General features: G+C 37.9%; 1 protein-coding gene across 2 annotated transcripts in view; it reads right to left on the reverse strand.

Annotated features, from left to right (window-relative positions):
* The window catches only part of LOC109416504 (G-protein coupled receptor dmsr-1), a 76,725-nt gene that overhangs the window by 17,152 nt on the left and 37,415 nt on the right, over positions 1 to 22,158 (reverse strand). For both annotated transcript variants that reach the window (XM_029873028.2, XM_029873027.2), the window contains one exon: positions 12,884 to 13,204. In XM_029873028.2, the coding sequence (XP_029728888.1) occupies positions 12,884 to 13,026 (143 nt within the window). In that variant the 5' untranslated portion in view covers positions 13,027 to 13,204. The remainder of the gene's footprint in view (positions 1 to 12,883; positions 13,205 to 22,158) is intronic.

The following is a 22,158-nucleotide window of genomic DNA, read 5'->3' on the forward strand; positions in this document are numbered from 1 at the left end:
CATATAAAAGTAAATTTCAAATGTTTCATTATAACTAAGCTAATATAAAACTTTTTGGGCACAAAATAAAAAAAAAATATCGATATTTTCGTCATTTGTTCGTCAATGTTGTTATTTTGACATTCGTTTTACTATTGTTTTGTTATTACAATGGCAAAATCAGTTATTCTTTAGTTGTTATGCCATAGAAATTCAGTTATTATTTTTGTTATTTTAACTCTTATTTCAAACAAACTAATAGCAAATTTTGCCATTCCAACAATCTATTTTAATTTTAAAATTTGCACTTCTTTTGCCATTTCGCTCTACCCGGGATGATAGTATTCGCTAGGTAGCGAACAAGTATGAACATTTTTTATAGAAGGTGAAATTAGGCAAGTAGGTCCCCCCGAGCAGCGGAGAATAGCAAATTGATAACAACAAAATCACATAGCTTGGTTTTATATCATAGTTTGTTATTGTTAACTTATCAAAATATATCTTTTAAATAACATGTTTTGTTGAGTCATCTTATTTTGTTATGTTTAAGTTATTGGGATATATCCACATGATAACGTTTCATTAATATATTTTGTTGTAGAACAAGTTTAGTTATTATTCTACTATACTGCCGTTCTACGGCCGATTGTCCCATGTTATATGGGAATCCCATATAACATGGGACAGTTATGCGTATAACGGCAGTATAGAGAATGTACAAATATGTGATAAACAATAACACAACAATAACAAGTGCACAAATTTCCTGTTATTAGGTTGTGATTGATCTAACAAAACATGTTATTGAATTAGTCTTCCAAGAACATTTTTTGTTATGATATTTGTTATTTTGCCGCTTATGACAGACAAGTTTATAACATAATATGTTATGCTAATAACAAAAAAATTACTGATTCCAGTATTCAGTTATTAGGCCAAAATAACATAATTTATTATGCTGTTGATATTTTCTTCTGCTCGGGCCGTAACGTGGGTAGATCACCTTAGAATGGTGCGTTGCGGCGTAAGATCTACCACCGCATCAAATTTCGATCTTGTTATTATGCTCCCCAAGAAAAATCAGAATATGGCGATTATCTGCCTCTGGTTTCTGATATAAGCGCGACAGTCACTAATCATAACAGCGTCACCAGATTTACCTACCTTGATACCTTGATACCTTGTTGGCTACAAAGTAACTTTACTCCAATGCCGAGCGTATAGTAGAGCTCCATCTTCGTCGGTCTTGAGCGATGTTCCTCCAGTTTCCCCGAACGTGTAGGGATCGTAGATCTTCTTCAACCGCGTGCAGCCAGCGAGTTCGCGGCCGCCCACGAAGTCGCCTACCTCTACCGGGTTCTCTGCTGAATATTGTTTTCGCTATTCTTTCTTCCGACATTCGCACTACGTGTCCAGCCCACTGAAGTCTGCCGTATTTTATACGTTTCACAATATTCGCATCTTCGTACACTTGGTACAACTCGTGATTCATGCGTCTGCGCCACACTCCATTTTCTTGTTTCCCACCGAGAATTGTCCGCAGCACTTTGCGCTCAAAAACTCCAAAAGCTTTTCGGTCTACCTCCTTTAACGTTCACGCTTCGTGACCGTAGAGGGCAACCGGAAGAATCAGCGTCTTATACAGAGCGAATTTTGTTTGCGTTTGCAAGTTACAGGACCTAAGCTGGCTACGCAATCCGTAAAAGGCCCTATTCGCAGCTGCAATACGCCTTTTCACTTCACGGGAAACGTCACCAGATTTAAAAGTATATAATTTCATTATATGGGGTTTGACAGCAAATCTTTTGTTTTGCCTTGCGACTGTCATGCGGCGGTATGTCTTGCGAGCGTATGACCGCCGCAGGACTCTAATGAAAGATAAGCGCGACAATAATGTTTTCATGCCTAAAGTGGCCGATCAGTGGTGAGCAGACATTCCAGGATCGAGATTTGATGTGCTTTTTTTAATGTTTTGTTGCTAATCCACATTTTATTTCAGGAGTAATCAGGTAAATGCTTTGTTTATAAATGCTTATTAATCATGATTATGATTGTTTTTCAAACAAATGTATAACAAAACATACACAACACACACTGACATACATTACATATACATAACTCATCATATATTGGGAAAGGGACGGACCATCAGGGCACCCGATTAAAACGATTTGGACAGGAGCTTGGAACTGCCTCCTCCTTGTTGTTAACATTTTGTAGATTGAGGGCGGGCTCTTCGACCCCATCTATTGGGAGTATTCTGTCAATCGAGGGCTTGGTTTTGCAGTTGCTCGTGAGAACTTTATTCTGGAAGGAGATTCTTTCCCCCTGACGCGGGTTTCGCGCAAGTGTCTCTGCTTGCGGGTCCGCACAACCCTTTTTGGCCCTTCATACAGGAGAATGACTGACCACTAACAACAGCACAATCTTGATCAAATCGTTTTTCAGATTATTCCAGTGCTATAGGCAGCTGCCTTGCTACAATAGATGGTAGAACAATATCATCATATCATCAAGGTGAAATTAGGCAAGTAGGCCATGTATTGAACGAATACATCGAAAGCGTGAAACTTCCTTGTCTTGGTCGCAACCTAGTGAATACTATCATTTCATTATCCACTTTGATCTCTACTCCCTTATACTCTGAGTAGGAAAAGACCGATATAGCCATAAAAAGTTTAAGTTATAAATATAATATGGTCGATCAATCAGAATATGATATAAAAAGTTTAGCTTAAAAAGAAAAGTGTTCTATCCAATAAGATCGAAGAGCTAATACAAAGAACACGCCGCGATATAGACATACCCCTACGAACGGAGTGTGAATTCCAAAAAAGCTACCGATCGATAGAACTTGTGATGAAAACAGAACAATACATAGGCAGTCGGGTGCCTGAAACTTTTGCCATTCTTGGTAAGGTGGTATGAACTACAACCAAGCCGATCTGTTTAAAAGCACAGGTCGTACGGCAGAAGTTTCACGCATTGGATGTCCCAAGTAACCACGGTGCTGAAGCCTTATTGCATGCAGATATACGGTGTACTTAGAGCAATCCTTACTTTACATGCAAACTTAAAGTTGATTTAAAGTGGAAATGGGCAATTATGCGACTGCTTCAAGATTATACCAGTATAATCCTAATTTGATTCTATAATTGCCCACTTCCACTTTAAATCAACCTTAAGTTTGCATGTAAAGTAATGATTGCACTAAATACACCGTATATCTGCATGTAATAAGGCTTCAGTACTGTGGTTACTTGGGGTATTCATTCAATACATGGCCTACTTGCCTAATTTCACCTTCTATAAAAAAAATCATACTTGTTCGCAACCTAGCGAACCTATCATTTCATTATTCACTTTTATCTCTACTCCCTTATACTCTGAGTAGAAAAAGACCGATATAAAGGGTGAAACGGTCAAAATTTGGTCACACATTTTTTTTTTTCATAACTTTAGACTGCGTACACCAAAACAGCTCATTTTTGGACCAGTAATGCTACATTATATGTAGCTTATACCATAAAATTTTGATATATAGATAAAACCATCGACCTACCTTTTTAAAATTTTGTACAAAGGCGCTCCATAGAAAATTTTCGGAAATTGAAGGTCATTAAAGCACAATTTTGATTATAGAATTACCAATACTGCTCCGATTTTTATCTAAATTTTACAGTATAATACTATTATGAAAATATGTTCGTAGTAAAATTTTTTAGCTATTTTGTATGAATACTTTCAAAGTTGTAGCAGTTTGAATATGAAAAAACTGACCGGGTGCCACTTAAGCAAATATGACTTTGTAGTGGCTGGATCAACAACATACAGTGGTGTAAAAACAACATTTCGATATGCATACTTCACATACAGGAAAATTTTCATTGAAATCGGCTAAGTATTTCTGGCTCTATAAATAAAGCAGTAAAAATGTGTTCTTATTTGTGAAAAAAAAATAAAATTGCAGATCTCAGGGTTCAACAATATCTCCGCAAATACTAGACCAATTTTGATGAAAATTTTATGGTACAATCTACATATAATGGACCATTACTGATCCAAAAATCAGCTGTTTTGGTGTACGCAGTCTCAAGTTATGAAACAAATTGTGTGACCAAATTTTGACCGTATCACCCTTTAGCCATAAAAAGTTTAAGTGGTAATTTAAACTATTGTGTTCAGCATTTGTTGAATAAATTTGTGAAACCGGCTTAATTTCCTGCTGTAGAGATGTAGTCCTTATATGAATCATCCATAAATCAATTCTTATGGAAATTTTCTTTCAATAAAGCTATTGGCCTTTTGAATTGTTTTTTTCCTCATTTAATCCCATGATGCCCTAAATGTTCACAATATAGAGGATGCAAAAACACCAATAGCTAGCTCTTTGCCAATATTTACTTATATTATGTAATGATTTTTCAATTTAAAGCTATTTTAACTTGACAATAAACAGTGTTTATTGGAGTTGGGGCAAACTAAGCTCTAAAACTATATGCTGCCGTCATCACCCGTCTATGAGGCTATGGGCAAACAATATTTTGGACCTTTTTAGAGTATGTAAGCTGTCGCTCATCGTTTGGAAACGTTTGGAAACGGTGATATTAGGCAGAGAATTACTCATATTTGCTTGGGAGAAAATTGAACATTATGGAAACTTTGATAGTTTCTTTAGAAATAATGCTTGTGTATTCGATTGTGGGCTTCGTGACCGTGCGGTTAGGGGCGTCAGTCATCTAAGCGTATCGTAAGCCTCGGAGGGTGGGTTCGATTCCCGCTCCAGTCGGTGAAAACTTTTCGTCTAACGAAAAATTCATCACTGGGCCACTGGGTGTTCTGTGTGTTGTCCGTTGTCTAATGTATGTAATGTGTTCAGTCTGTGCAGCCTCTGGCTGAAGACGGTGTGAATTGTCTTTTTATTTATTTAGTTACTATTTCGTGAAAATTCATTAAAAAATAAAAATTTACCTTGAAAATAAACCTCTGCCTAATTGGCCCCGTAATACTTTTAAAATACTACATTTTAATAACGTCTTCTGTGTAACGTTACTCAATGGATTATTGCACGAATTTATAGTGGCCTGCTCACTCCCACACGAAATTTGACGTTTGAGCGGTGCTGGCACCGCCCAAGCGTCAAATTTTCTGTGAGGGTAAGCAGGCCAGCATAAATTCGTGCAGTGGACCATGGATTTGGGCAATGATATCCCAGCGAAATATTCATCAGAATGATAATAGATGTCGTGACATAACAGAAATACTCAAACAAGGGGGAACTGGGGTAAAACGGGCTCTATAACTCATTTCAGTGTTGGCGGTTCCGCCTGCCAGCATGCTCTATGATTTCGGCGCGTCAACCATCAGTCTGAACTTTACTGTTCTACGTATCAAGTGGATGTACACAGTTCTGCCACCGTTCCAAATTCCTAGCAATAATATCTATGCCATTCGCAAAACATTCAAATTCGCTGGATTTCTCGAGCTGCCACTAGTACCTTGGCTCCATTCTTTACTACTGTTGTACATAAAAATAAGTCTGTATATTATCAATATTTCATAAATATCGGCTCCGTTAAGCGTTATGCGCGATTGAGTCTTAAAAAAATGAATTAGATAAAAAAAAATCGTTACAGAATATGAATCATATATTTGAACGACCATCATCATTTTCACGAGAATGGCTTATTAGATCTTCGTGATTAAATTACTGTAGCTGCATAACACCTGGAGCTCAAATATACGCCTTTCTTTTAACGTTCAAGGCTACTTGACGCATAAGTAATTCTAGTGCAGAAGGGTTTTCCAATCATCGTAGAAGCCAAACCGTTGTGAACCCAAACCCAGCAAGTAAAGATATGATAAACAAGATTAATAATATGAAGTACGACAAATAAGTGTACGGGTTCAAGTGACAGACATGTATTTTGACCAAAGATTCACTTCTTCAAAGAGGCTCCAATGATTGCTGTGCTATCTTACTTCATGCACGTCACGTGATGATGTGTTGCTTTCAATCAAAGCCTATCTATGAAGCGCCAGCTGTTATGAACGCATATGAACCATATATAATGGAACGGATCCAATATCCTAAATTCGATTAAACGTAGTCACGAAGGGTCAAATTTACACAGCTTCTCTATTTATCATCCATATATGGGAAGCTTACACGCAAAAATACGTACTTTCACATTTGTGTGAAAAAAAAAACGCACTCATAACTCAAAAATAGACAAAATTTATCCATGACATGGAATATAGATCAAACCATTTTTATGTTGTACGCAGTTTGCATCCACTTGATAAATGTCTACAAAGTTTGTACAGACACTGTCTACGATATTCCATGCTTGGTCTGTTATTTATCTATGTACGCAATGCTGAACGAAATAAACCACCGAGGTTTTTCCATACCGGTCACGTGTCGCAGCCTGTCTTTTTCCATTAAACTTACTCAATCGCGTACTTACTATTCGGTGCCAGCGCTGTGTATACATTGCCATTGGTGTCCTCTAACCGAATCAATGTCTGCTGTCTGATTATGCGTAGCAAGAGTGATAAAATGGTCTTGTAAACCACTGCATATTGAAGAACATCACGTAGAAAAATCCCAGCATGAAACTGTGAGGCACTTGCACGGAAACGGAAAAAGGGATATTTTATTCATAGTAAAAACGCTTTCTGAACACACAGACTCAATCCGATTCGGAGATGGAAAAACGGTACATGGAGTACTGAGTATATTGTATGGCATTAATCAAATGATAAACGGAATCAAAACTGAGAAACCTAGGCGACATGTTGGTCAAGGTGGAACTATTTGTCGTTGGTTACATATTGTCATAATCTTTTATTCGTAACATGTCGATTTTATGGCATTTCCCGGAAAATTACTTTCCAGAAAGACATTTCCCGGAAAACAATTTAACAAATAGCTTGTAACAGTATAAGTCAAAAGAACAGTAAATTTTTTCATGAAGGAATAACACCATATAGAATTGATAGATTGATCACCAATCCATTCTGTATTGATGTAACTAGGAAGAACAGCTTATAAATCAGTCGCCAGTGAAAAAATGTCCTTTTATTCTAACGATGATAGCTCTATTTGCTAATTGAACTGATCCGAGAATCTGAATACCAGTCCAGTTTTTCAATTTTGAAAAATAAAAATAAATTTGGAATATAATGTTTGAGCCTAATAAATTTTGCAACACTGCTGGTGGTAGTGCTTCTTGAGATGGACAATTTGAGAAACAACTTTATGTTATATCACTTGTTCCGGAATACCTAGAACCTCAAGGAGCGTAAATTAAGTTTGAAACAAATAAAGTGAGCTTAATTGGGGTTTTATTCAACTACATTTTGTAGGGTAACGCAAAAGCTCTCAATTAATAGGAAACTCAAATTTTCGGCTATCTTGGGATATGCGTTATTGCAAAGCATGGCAATGTTATCGAATTATTGGGTTTTCTGTAATAGTAATAGCAATAATGTATCCATAACAGAGACTTTGCCACTTATTATGCAAGTATTTCAAAACCACTTTCTCCGATTTCAAGAGATGATAACCATATCTATCATTTCTTGAAAGCTTTCTCCTATTGGAGTTTTACAACAGTCTTTTAGTTCAACTAGTAGCACACACGCGGTTCATATATACGTACATGTATGCCAAGTGACAATCCACCAAACCACGTTTTATCAACGTTCCGTATAGACGGTTATTCCAATGCAAATAAGAATAAATTTCTATTTCCCAACACAGAGATAACGCTGCCGTGACGAAAATTGCAATCGGTCCGAATCGTTCGGGTGCCGGAATCGCAGTCGTTGGAGACTATATGCTATATATGCTATAAAATGTAACGCTCCTATGAGGAAATCCCTGTGCATTCTCATCTTTGATATTGATTTTCAATATCAGTTATTTGCCCGAAACTCTCTTTCCCAATCTCGGCATGCGGTGATACCATTATTGAATGGTTTTATAAAAGCAACAAGAACATTTTCTTTTAGAGTGTTAAAAGATTCGAACGACAATTTATCGGAAACATCATGACAAGCAAAAAGGCTCATTCTTGCTAAGGTACACCGGGGCAAGTTGAAACGGGTGGGGCAAGATGAAACAGCGGGTTAATATAACGTTTTCATACGATGAGAAGCAATTTTATTGCCATAACACATAGTTTTTGATTCAAACAATCTTTTAGCGAAGAATAAATTTCCAAATTGTATTGAATTTTATTTCAAAACTTCGCGTTTCATCTTGCCCCACCCGTTTCAACTTGCCCCGATGTACCTTATCATTTTATAATGGTACGACACAACACGGGAAGGATACAATCAAACTCACGCGTGCTTGGAAAAATTGATTGGAAAGAAATTTAATGTTAGGAAGTTTGGATAGAGAGAGGTAATCCTTGGCAAAACGAACCATCATCAAATTTTTGTCAGTTTCGTTGAACGATAAAAAATGCAGCGAATTCATCAAACCGTGAATTCATTTAAAAAATCATATAGGGGAAATTGTGTATTTTCGGCAGTTTTGTTCTCTTCGTCTTGGGGGGTTTTTGAAAGCTGTTGAACTCAGAGTTGGCCTCAAATCCTTCCTGCTGAATTATATGCCCAAATTTCAGGAAATTTGGCCGACAAAAAAACCCCATGACGAAGAGAACAAACCTGCCGAGAATACCCATCGTCACCCTATTTCATCAAAAGTTTTTAATTGTCAAAATTTGTGAATCGTTTTTGTACATTATTAACCTAGTTTAGGTGATTTCTTGTGGTTTTATTGTTTAGCATGCTCCAAGCACAAAAAAGATGTGTAACAGTTAAAACATAGTTCAGTAAGTTTTCACTTTTCTGGAACAGCACTAGAGGTTTTTCATAAAATAATCCGTTATCTGAACTACAATATATGGGGTAATTTCAACCAAATTAGCAACAATTTTATTAAAAACGCATGTACATCATAGGGGTACCGCTGTCCGATCACTTTTTCTCATTTTGAATGCCTTGTCACGCCCAGACATGCGAACAAAACATGTTGTACTTCGTATACGTAAAATTCAGCAAACAGGTAGTTCCGTGAAATAACAAAAAATCCATAGCTCAGGTGAGATTTGAACTCACGACCATTATACGTTAGACAAATGCTTTTCCATCTAAGCCACCGATTAAATAGCCTATGCCTTACAAGTGTTTTTTTTTTTTTTCATTTCTTAACGACATTTTACACCAAGGTTGAATTCATGTCCTAATATATTCTCCGTGCAGGTGAAACCCGGAATTTTTGACTAGCGAAGTTGGATTTTTCTCCAAATCCGTGCGTCGGACCTAACTTCGAAAGTGGTGCGCTGTATAGCCAGGTTTACTCTACAGTGCACCACTGCCGAAGTTAGGTTCGACGCATGGATTTGAAGAAAAATCCAACTTCGCTAGTCGAAAACTCCGATTTTCAACTAAATTGAGAATACTTAAAATACTATGCATACACGATTCAACTTAATCACGTGTTAATAGCAACTAAACAATTGTTGCTGGAAACTTCAGAGGAAACATTCACCAGTATGAACTATTTTCGTTGATTTTAAGCGTTTTTGAATGCTTGTTGTACAACAGAAATGACACAAAAAGCCTATCTAGTAGGGGGTAAGATGTCACTTAACTTGGGCTGCAAAGGCTATAACAACCATGCACCTCCATTAGGGTGGCTCAAACTTGTATAAAAAAACACGTGTCAAAAAGTTCGATGGATCCCCTTCTTATTTCGTTCAATGTGACGCCCCGATGCTCTGGTCAAATTTTCAGCTCAAACCGTTAACATTTGAGAGGTGATAAACTCGTTTGAAGTTTGCATTTTTCTCGTGAGGGGCACAATTTTTTTCTTAAACCGCGTAATCGATTCAATAGAATTATAGTCTAGGATACACCGAAAAACTTTGTCGAAGACCGCAACGTGATCAGACGCTTGTTGAAAAAGCTATATCCTAGATAACACCTGCCCATTCAATGAGATTGTATTGCTATTGGTTTTCCTTTTCATGTTGAATGTTAATCACCACCAGATGTATACAGGTACCATCTTTTCTCAGCAGTTCTGGACGACTTTGCGGTCTTCGACAAAGTTTTTCAGCACATGTAAAGCTATAGTTATCTACAATCGGTTATGTGATTTAAGAAAACTAGTGCTTCTCATAAGAAAAATGGAAAAAAGCATGTTTTCTTAGCTTAGCTTATACTGACTGCACATCTCTATGCGACTCCTTGATTGACCCGAACCAATGACAGTTGCGCAATGAATCAACTGAATAATTGACTAGGAGTGGTCAACATTCTCACTGTGCAGTGCACGCTTTAGAGATTCTCTTTTACAGTACAATAGCGGCGCCGGCCACGTCCTAGCAGTCAGGTCGGAAGAGGGAAGGAATATTAGTACAAGTGAAGGACCGCGTTTACCGCTGCAACTTCACCAAAGGCTGCAGGAAGGAGTGTATGTTAGTAGGGTTGGTATCGTTGAGTCAGGATTCACTTTGATAAATAATATGACCTTTTGATATTTGTTCCTGCCATGCAGGCTACCGTCACATCGTTTGCTTTACGCGGAAAGCAAACAATAGACCACTAGCGTCAAGTGATCACTCAATATTTACCACAACCGACATGTCTGAACAAGCAAGTGATCGCTCAATATATACTACGACCGATGTGAACAAGAGAACTAGCTGGCCATTGTTTACTTCACGCGGGAAGCAAGCAATAGATCACTCGCGTCAAGTGATCGCTCAGTATTCACCACAGCCGACGTAACTATTGGATTCCTTATCAGCTCCTGGATAAAAAGAGCTGTAAGACAAATAGACACCCGGTATCAATAGGCATCTGCACGAATCCAAGCCCACCCACTCTCACAGAAAGCTCTGTCACTTAAGCGGCGCAACTCCGCTCAAGCGCCAAAGCCCCCATGTAAGCAAACAGGCCAGCATAAACTCGTGCGGAAGGCCACAGGGGCAAACTACCAACACCAAACATAAAGAAGTTGACATAAAACATGTATAACCCCGAGCAGAGGAGAATATCAAATTCATAACAACAGAATCACATAGCCTGCTTTTACATCATAATTTGTTATTATTAACTTATCAAAGTATTACTTTCTTATAACATGTTTTATTGGGTAATCTTATTTTGTTATCCACTAAATAACATTCCAATAATATACTTTGTTGTAGACCAAGTTTTGTTATTGTTCTACTATTGAAAATGTACAAATATGTGATACACTATAACACAAAAATAACAAGTTTTCCAATTCACTGAAAGATTTATTGTTATTAAGTTGTTATTGTATATAACAAAACATGTTATTAACATGGTCTTCCAGGAACATTTTTTGTTATGATTTTTGTTATTTTGCTGCTTATGACAGACAAGTTTATAACATAATAAGATATGTTAATAGCATAAAAATTACTGATTCCATTATACAGTTATTATGCTGTTAATATTTACTTCTGCTCGGGACAACCTACGTTACTACGATGAGAAACAAACAACAGATATTAAACATTATTTTTCACGTTCGAGTTGAATTAATTTAGGTTATAAGTACACAGGGCCAAACACCTGACAAAGAATAAATTCAAGAAAAAAAATCCTAAAAAAATCAATAAATGATGTTTGAGCATTGTTTTTTTTTTTTTTTGGTCAAATATTTGGCAATTTAACCTTCGAGGAAATAAAAACAAATAACCATGTTTTCCCATATAAGCTTCCATACAAACTTCAAATTTGACCGAAGCATCGTGGCGTCATATAGAACAAAACAAGAAGGGGCCCATCGAACTTTTTGACATGTGGTATTTTGAGCCATGCTAACCTCCATGCACAATTTCTATGGCAACACATGGCTAATAACAAAATCACCAGAAAACGTTAGTTACAAGCACGCAAAAACCAGAAATTGACTATTTTCATCGGGAATTCAAATGAATTTTTGCTGGTTTGCCTACCTGGCTTTTGGAAGGATGCTTTATGCCAACATTTTTGGAGTGAACATATAGCCTTTCCAGTACACTTGATTAAGGTAAATTTATGTATAGTTATTATATCATAATACATAGTTGTTCATAGCATAAGTACCAATCATAAACTCTCGTGGAAATTGAAAGTGTTTACTTTTAATTTATTTTTAATATTTTTTGCTGAAGCTGAATAACAGCTTAACTATATATTTGTTAAACGCTTATGGTCCTTGTACTTTCTCCAAACCCTCCAAACAAACCCCAAACAAAGGTTATGCCTGAAAATTATCCAAATGTTATTCAGCATCATGCTAAATTAATTCGTCATATAGGTGCTTGTTAAATGAGTGATTGTTAGTTGGGGTTCTCCTGATGTGAGAAAAGTTACACCACTGATTGCTACGAAAACGTTCAGATTTTCAGATTAACAAAATTCTCCATATTTGCAGTTTGCTGTCAAATTTTCAGCTCAATCGATCACAGGAGATCAAAGTTACAGCATGTCAAAATTGGCCACTTAGTATGGAAATCAGGTTTCGCTGTTATTTTTATGAACACAACTGTAGCTCAAACAATTTGAATCTCATAACTCATTGTTTTTTAATCAAACAATATATAACGAAATACATTTTTTCAAATTAAATTAACAGGTTATGAACTAAACTAAACTAAACTAAATATTTGAAAGTTTTAGACGCATAATATTGAAAGTTTGAAACACGCAGCTTTCTGAAAGCGTTTGCGTTGTTTTATAACTCTAATTCACGTTCAAACGACATTACAACACGTTGGGTTCAAAGCTACGACACAAAAGATAGGTATGATAAAATTGCATCACTCTACGTGATTTACTTGCGAATGTCAATTCAACTACTTACCTTGTGTGGAAGTCGTCCAGTCCTTGCCCACAATAAAGAAGTTCGCGAACTGTAGAGTTTTCGGCCGTGCCCCCACTGGATGCCTCGGAATCGTTCATCACTAGCTGACCTATTTCTGTCACGTTCATTTTTTCCTCCAACATGGTGGCGCTGTTGTACCATAAGCATCAGCACTAGAGTTTGCTCGTTGAATTCAATTACATTATTGTCTCTTTTTGCCTCTTATGCTGCAGCCTTCTTTTGCTTCATTCTACAGTATTCACTAACAGTACAGTGGTTTAGATTGCATCTGTCGGCAAGTGTCGTATGTATGGATACGTCCTGCAAGAAAGATTGTGAAAGACATAAAGGCAACTCGTTAAGGAAACGCACCAAATAGGGTATTGTACTTGAAATACTTTCGAGGAAATAATAACATGTTTTCAACTCAAACAAGTGTTAAGGCTCAATTAAGTATGGCAAATGTTCCACAATTAAAAAAGCACTTTTTTCAAAATGATCCACAAGCCAAAAAATATAAGAATGTCCGATTGTTACAGGTATTCCAGTCACTCAGTTAGCTAATGCGAAAGAAATGCTGGAATAATTTGAAAAGTAAAATGATTTTTCACTCAATTTCAAAAACGTTAATGCTCACTTTTTCACACCGTCAATTTTTATTCAAATTGCATTGACAAATATGGATAATGATTAAAATATGTATACAATTTCGTTTTGTTATGCCGTGCCACTGTTGCCATATCACGACTGTTACCCTGTATAATGAACATAAAAGAAATTATCTGCAACTGTGAAAGCGAGACAACTTACTCCTTGTGCATCACAGGCGTGTGTTGATATCTTGGAAAGGAGCCAAATCAATGACGCCAATCTTGTAAAGTCTGTAAGTCCACTTCGAAGGATGCTTAAGCCATGAGACAAACTGTCGGAAAAGTCGGATGTCAATGTCAAATAACCACTTAAATGCATGATTTCAACAGGAGTAACATGGGATAAAAGGATATGAATGTAAGTGGTAGACCACCACTAATAGCAATAAAAACTATTCGTTAAAAAATAAAACAAGCACAAAGGAAGAGGCGTACCGCTTGTTGGAATTTGGGAAACAATAATGTGCGGAGTTCTTCACTTATCTAACATCTATACCTACACTTTGAATGCATGATACCGGTGAAAAAGTTTTGCCCTCGTTACTCGTGAAATGAAAAGTAACAAATTCTCATCCCTCTTTTCTGTATGAATCACTCATCAGAAAGCATTGTACAACTGAATCTCCTACAGTTGGGACTCCTATTATACGGTGCTTCCCACTTTACGCCCGCCTGAATGTTTCGATTGTTTTTCAATACATCAAGATGCTTTTTTTGAAGTTAATTTTTATGTTGTGCACCCTTATCACATCAAAATTATTTGAACCGGATTCAAAGCATGTTTTGAAGGAAAAGGGGGGCAATCATTAACCACTTAGATGTTTATAGGGGTTGGCCAAAGTATATATTCGCTCAATACATTTTTTTTTGTATGGAATAAAGTCTACGAGGAGTAAGGGAGAGGGGTGATCTGAAATACAAATGTGCAGATAACTTTTGATAAGAAAAAATGTATCTATAATTTGATATGTTGTATTTTAATGTCCCAACTTTTTATTTCCGTAAAAAATTGAAAAACGGTGATTGCAAACATGGTGAAAATAAAGTTTTGGTAGTACCTCTATACATTTTCTCTTTTCAACAACATTTCGTTTTGAAGTGGTTTCTGGAAAAAAAAAACTTTCGAGCTATAACGTTTTAAATTAGCCAACGATTGACCAAAATCGAGCGGTCCGCAAAAATGGTTGTGGCTCTAACTAATGGGGGCCCATCAATTTGATTAACCAAATGCATTTCCTTACATTTTTGGAGAGGACTTTCACAGAATCGCCACCTTAAACATTTTCTCGACTTTTCGGGCCCGTATAAATTCGATCACCAATATTAACTTCTTTTCCCGATCAGCCTATATAGCTTCCTAGTGTCGGTAGCGGTTGGTTCAACTGGCTAAGAGTAGCACTACGGACCGCCTGTTTCAGTGGTAGGAGTGCACTAACCAGGTGACCCCTAATTAAAGGTGTTATGCGGCTTCATGCTTACCGTGCCTAGGAATGAATGGTTAGGGGGTGCTAATAAAAACCTAATCGCAAACGGAGCCTGTTAAGTACCAGGGTACCCTCTGCAGTATTTTGCCCTTACTGCACTAACCCGAGCAATAGGCAGCATCCACATATTACGTAACGCTAAAATCGACATTTTTCGACCCCCTCTCCCTCCGTAACGTTTTTTTTTGTATGAAAACCCGAAAATTTTTGTATGAGCCGTAACGCTCGGCCATACTCCCCCTTCCCCCTAGAGTGTTACGTAATTTGTAGATGGCTCCATAGCGCGGTGGACCTTGTGTTTCTCCGAGACAATCAGCTGCCCCTCTTCAATCTCATACTTGAGGCTCAATAAGGGCGGAATTATTGTTATTAATTAGTTTAAATGTTTAAATGGAATTATGTTATTAACCCGTATCGGCCTGAGTCAGCGCATATGAACTAAAAATGTCGCCGTTCAGCGAATACATAACGGATTTGAATAATTTTTTGACAGTACACTCGTACATATGTCTAGTTTGTAAAAGTGGACAGAGAACGTCGGAATGGTCCCTATGGCCGGAGTTATTCCGGTGGGTCACTGGGTCAGATTCGTATAAAAAGGGCTGTTTTCGGTACACAGAGTGTTTTCCATTATGATTCGCTATTAAACTCACTCTATTTTCACTAAAACTTATACCTCTGCAACCATACATTGTTTCCACACATTTTTTAACCGTTTAGGAACTACCGGATGTGGCCACCGGACATAATCTCCGGAGGAACCTGCCACATACTGTATACTGGGGTACACAGCCATAACCCATTTTTTGCAGCTCTATGTATTGACTTTAGCGGTATAGTGTCTAAGAAGAATTTGTTCTATATACTGAACTCTTTTTTTTTGGAATTTTCACTTTTGTGATTAATCCACCTAAAAGTGCGACAGAAATTCACTTTTTTTCAAAAATGACGATAGAGTGTTGGAGTCTTCTGCAAAATTGTAGAAAAATGTATTGTTGGATAGTTTGCCGAACAAATTACCATATTTGCTTAATTACAAGATATATGTGCCGTTTTTTGTGAACGACCCCTCAAAATAGTTTTTTCGTTATATCTTTTTCTGGGGATTTTTGGTAATTTTCGTGTGTTCTACAAAGTTGTTCTTTGTTATGAAATACACCTCCTTCTGCTTTTTTATCATTGGAATAACGCTCCAGGTGGAACAGAGCCTGCATCTCAACTTACGTAAATAGATTTTCTTAATGATTCCTTGGAGAAATCCCTGGTGGAATCATGGAACGAATATCATAGAAATACCTGGAATTATAATAGGTCTCCTCCAGAATTTATTGAAGGAATTCCCCTTGCAATAACAACCACTAGCGTAGGCAGCCTTTTCTTTTTTTTCAATTATTCTTTTTGATAAATACTAAGAAAAGCGGAATGAAGGAGAGGGCTAATCCCCCTCTTCCATCTGTCTCTGTCTTACTGGTATCACTTCAGGAATATTGCTGGGATTTATTTATAAATTTCTGGTAGACACCATCAGGAAATTTTGCTGAGATTACGCAGGTATCTCTCGCTACAGATCATTCTAGAGTTCTTTCAGCTGAAAATGCTTGAGAAATTCCAGCAGTAATTTCTGGAGAAGTCCTAGTAGTAATATCTGTTGCTATTCTAAGACATAGTCCTGAAGGAATTCTTGAAGAAATCTCTGGAGACATAGCAAGAGCATTTTCTATAGGACCCCTTAGACAAATCTCTGGAGGAATCCTTGTAAGGATATGTAAAGGAACTATTGCAGACACCTTTGAAGCAATCCCAAGAAGAATATTTTAAATAATCCCATCAGGAATTTGTTGAAGAATTCCAAGATAATGTTTTCATAAATTTCTCTTGGATTGTCTCCGGAATGCCTGTTGGGTTCATCTAGGTATTGCTACTGGGATTACTGATATCATCCAGGATTCTTCCAGGGAGTCCACTTGAAGTTCCTCCAGGAATTCTTCCTGTGATTTGTCAAGTGATTTCTCCAAGTTTTTTTTTTCATGAATTCCTCCACGGTTTTTTCTAAAAAATCCTGCAATAGTTCTTCCAGTGATTTCTCTATAGATACTTTCAGAAATTACTCTCGAAATTCCTTCATAAATTCCGCCTGTAGTTCCAATGATTCCTTTATAATTTATTCTTCAGATTGCTCCTGCAGATTTTGCAAGGATACTTCCAAAAACTGTTCTGGCATTTTCACTAAAAATTCTTGCTGGGATTCCTCCAGCGATACCAGTATTGATTACTATAGAAACTAAGTCCTCCTACTAATAATCCTCTTCAGATTATTTTGGGAACTACTGCTGGGGTTGCTACTGGACTGCTGCTGGGATTCTTCTATGAATTTCAGACTGGAATCCTCCAGATTTTTTTCTGAGTTTCCCAGCTGCAGGAAATCATTCAGGAATTCCTGGAAGATTCTGGACAGTAATAATTGGAGATGCTCAAAATGCATGAAATTTATCAAGAATTAAAAAAAAAATCAGAAGGAGTTCCTGAAGGAATCTCAGCAGAAATTACTGGAATACAATAAGAAATTCCTAGAGTTATCTTTCAATAATTCTCTGAAGGATTCATAGCAGAAATTTAGAGAGATTCCCTTGAGGAATCCCAGGAAGAGTTTTCAGAGACACCCCAGCCAGGCTTCCCAAAATTATATGAGAAATCCTCTTGTAATTCTTCTAGAAATGTCTGATGGGTTCTCTTGGAAATTTCTGGAATTTCACCATGGATTTCTCCAAACATTCCTCCGCAAATTGCTCCGGTCATCCTTTTAGGGATTTTCCCAAGGATTCCTCCAATAATTTCTATCGGAATAACCTTAGAAATTCCTGCACGGATTCATTCATGAACTTCTACCAGGATTTCTCCAAGTATTCTTGCTGAGAATTCTCAAGCACTTCTAGATGATATTTCTGCAGTTTTTGCTCTTGGGAATCCTCCTGAAGTATTTCAAGCAGGAATTGCATGAAGAATTCCAGCAACACTTCTTGTAGCAATGCCACCACGAAATCCTGGAAAAACCACAGTACCATTTCAGGAACACTTTCAACAGGAATTCTCAAAGAAATTTGAAGAGGATTTCCAGAATACGAAGAGAAATTCAGAGAAAAATCACTAGAGGAATTCGGCAAAAAAAAACCCTGGATGAGTTTGTGAAGAAATTATTTGATAATTTCGAAAGAAATTTCTGTAGGAATCATATGAAGTAATCTTGGCGGAAACTCAGCACGCATTCTTGAGTAATCTCCATGGTGAATTTTTGGAGGTACCTTTTAAACATCCCTGTAGCAATCACAGAAGGAACTTCTGCAGGAATCACTCACTCACTCACTCATGTATCCTAAGCACCTCTAGGGGTACATAAGGCCAACGTAAAAGATCTCCATCCTGGGCTGCTGCTGGCTTCAGCCTTGACCTGGGCCCAGGTCAGGGTCGCCTTCTTAGATTTCCTTGTTGAGGTTTCGTTGCCACGGGCCCCTGGGTCTGTCTCTGCTGCGATGTCCTGCTGGATTCCAATCCAACGCTTGCTTGCAGATTTCGTCTCCGTTCTTTCGTGGTGTGTGGTCGACTTCCTCCATTTACGTTCTCGAATTTCTGTTGATATCGGTTCCCAACGACATCGTCGATAGAGCTCAGTACTCGAAATCCAGTTGTGAGGCCACCAGGCCCGAATTATAAACCACAGACATCGGTTGATGAAAATCTGTAGCTTTTGTATCGTCTCTGCTGACACGCACCACGTTTCGCTGGCATACAACAACATAGATTTCACGTTGTAATTGAAAATTCTAGTTTTGATGCGTTGACTGATCTGATTGGATGTCCATATATTTCGTAGATTCAGAAAAGCAGTCGTAGCCGTTTTGATCCGTGTTGATAGCCAACGATTTGGTCTTGCTGACGTTGATGGTACACCCGCCGTAGAGGAGCGTTCGGTCTGGTCATCCAGCTTATTCTGCATGTTAGAGCGTCGTTAGTCTAGTATGCACCATTGCAATGGACTGCCAAACTAGCCTACGATTTGGTACACGGTCAATCGCCCCCACCATGATCTCGTCGATTACGATAGCGGTGCTAGTACCAAACTACCCGGATGGGGTCCGACAAAGCTCCGTTATGCAGGACTCTGCATGTAAAAGCCTCGTACTGCGCTTCCATGAGGTTGACGATTTTATTCGAAACTGGTTTGCGTCTCAAGGCGCCCCACAGATTTTCGTGGCTCAGACGATCGAAAGCTTTTTGTACTCAATGAACACCAAAAAGAGGGACTCTTGGAATTCGTTAACCTGCTCTTCCACTTGCACAAGATCTTCCGGCACGGAACCCTCTTGCTGCCGCCGGAGAGTTGCGTCTATTTTCTCCTGTATCTGATTCAGGATAACTTTGGCACAGAACTTTGAGAACAACACGCAGAATCACGGTAGAAGATTCCCTATAGAAATTCCTGAAGGAACACTTGGAGAAATTCGCTGAAAATATCAAGAAGAACTCTTGGGAAAATGAGGAAATCTTTGGATAACGTCTCAAGGAATTCCTACTGAAATGCTGAAATTCTTGCTGAGATTGCTCCAGAAGTATGTCCACGTTATCATATACAAATCCGTTCTGTGATTTCTCCAAGAATTTCTATAGATATTTCCTATGATTTTTCCAGATTTCTCTCTTTAGGAATTTCGCTTGAAATACTACTGGAAATCTCTGAAGGAATCACAGCAAGAAATTTTAAAGAAATATCTGGAGGATTCACAGCAGCACTTTTGTAGGAATTTCCCTCTCCTTCGTCCCGCTTTTCTTAGTATTTATCAAAAAGAATAATTGAAAAAAAGAAAAGGCTGCCTACGCTAGTGGTTGTTATTGCAAGGGAATTCCTCCAATAAATTTTGGAGGAGACCTATTATCATTCCAGGTATTTCTATGATATTCGTTCCATGATTCCACCAGGGATTTCTCCAAGGAATCATTAAGAAAATCTATTTACGTAAGTTGAGATGCAGGCTCTGTTCCACCTGGAGCGTTATTCCAATGATAAAAAAGCAGAAGGAGGTGTATTTCATAACAAAGAACAACTTTGTAGAACACACGAAAATTACCAAAAATCCCCAGAAAAAGATATAACGAAAAAACTATTTTGAGGGGTCGTTCACAAAAAACGACACATATATCTTGTAATTAAGCAAATATGGTAATAGTTTGTTCGGCAAACTATCCAAAAATACATTTTTCTACAATTTTGCAGAAGACTCCAACACTCTATCGTAGTTTTTAAAAAAAGTGAATTTCTGTCGCACTTTTAGGTGGATTAATCACAAAAGTGAAAATCCCAAAATAAAGAGTTCAGTATATAGAACAAATTCTTCTTAGACACTATACCGCTAAAGTCAATACATAGAGCTGCAAAAAATGGGTTATGGCTGTGTACCCCAGTATACAGTATGTGGCAGGTTCCTCCGGAGATTATGTCCGGTGGCCACATCCGGTAGTTCCTAAACGGTCAAAAACTGTGTGGAAACAATGTTTGGTTGCAGAGGTATGAGTTTTAGTGAAAATAGAGTGAGTTTAATAGCGAATCATAATGGAAAACACTCTGTGTACCGAAAACAGCCCTTTTTATACGAATCTGACCCAGTGACCCACCGGAATAACTCCGGCCATAGGGACCATTCCGACGTTCTCTGTCCACTTTTACAAACTAGACATATGTACGAGTGTACTGTCAAAAAAATATTCAAATCCGTTATGTATTCGCTGAACGACGACATTTTTAGTTCATATGCGCTGACTCAGGCCGATACGGGTTAATTAGTTTAAATTTTCACCTATATGGTTTCGCATCATGCATTTTACACAGTGTATTCTGTGTATCCTCGTCATTGGCGCATTCAAATCGATACCGAACTGACTTTATTGTTGCTGTTCTTTTTTGTGCTGTGATTGTTGAGAGTTTAATCTTGCCTAGTTTGGGCAGTGGCTACGGTTAGGATAGCTCAGATCAATCTTCAGCACAAACGAACAGCAACGATCAATCTTTGCAGACTCATGCAAAATAGTATAGCTCAAGTGACTTTAGGCAAAGAACCTTATTTTCCTAAGGGGAATTTCTATCTAGGAAACCTTGGGAATTCGGTGTTTGCTACTTTCAATTTGAGAGGCTCGTTTGATGGAATACTTATTAGTATGGGACATACATCAAATTCTCGCTCCAGTTGACTTTTTCGATTCCATTTAGGTCCCATATGAACTGTACAAAATTTCAGCGCAATCGGTGAAACTATAATTTAGCGCAAGCGGTTCAAAGTTTACATAGTATTTACTATGGGAAAAGTTACAATTTCAGATAAAAAATCCCAGAGGTCGTCCCTTGTCTCATTAATTCAAATCAATCAACGCTTCTTGTAGAAAAATCCTTTATGAAACTTTCCTTCGAAGACCGCAAAACAATTGGATGCGTGTGGAAAAAGTTATTGATTTATTACCGATTAGTGATCCGTCGAACGGCTTTTTGTTTTGTTTTTTCAGCAGCACTGCTGCTGCCGCTGCTGCATGGGGTGGCGGGTGGCATCACCACCCCCAGAAACAGCAGCAGCCAAGGCAGCAGCTACAGTGCTGCTGATAAAACAAAACAAAAAGCCGTTCGTCGGATCACTAATCGGTAATAAATCAATAACTTTTTCCACAAGCATCCAATTGCTTTGCGGTCTTCGAAGGAAAGTTTCATAAATGACTTTTCTACAAGAAGCATTGATCGATTTGAATTAAGGAGACAAGGGGCGACCTCTGGGATTTTTTGTTTAAAAGTGTAACTTTTCCCATAGTAAATCCTATGTAAACTTTGAACCGCTTGCGCTAAATTATAGTTTCACCGATTGCGCTGAAATTTTGTACAGTTCATATGGGACCTAAATGGGATCTAAAAAGTCGACTGGAGCGAGGATTTATTTTTTCCATACAAGCGTGTCCCATACTAATACTTATGTACTGCAGCTTTTGGATTACTTAACATAGGAAACCGCCCAACCTTTATGGTATCTGCTAGAGAGGAAGCGTGGAACTCTGATCTAGCGAATCTCAGGAAACAGTATAGAAAGGGGTTGGAACAGACGACGTTCGGCTG

The sequence above is a fragment of the Aedes albopictus genome, chromosome 2 (assembly GCF_035046485.1).
Source record: "Aedes albopictus strain Foshan chromosome 2, AalbF5, whole genome shotgun sequence".
NCBI lineage: Eukaryota > Metazoa > Arthropoda > Insecta > Diptera > Culicidae > Aedes > Aedes albopictus.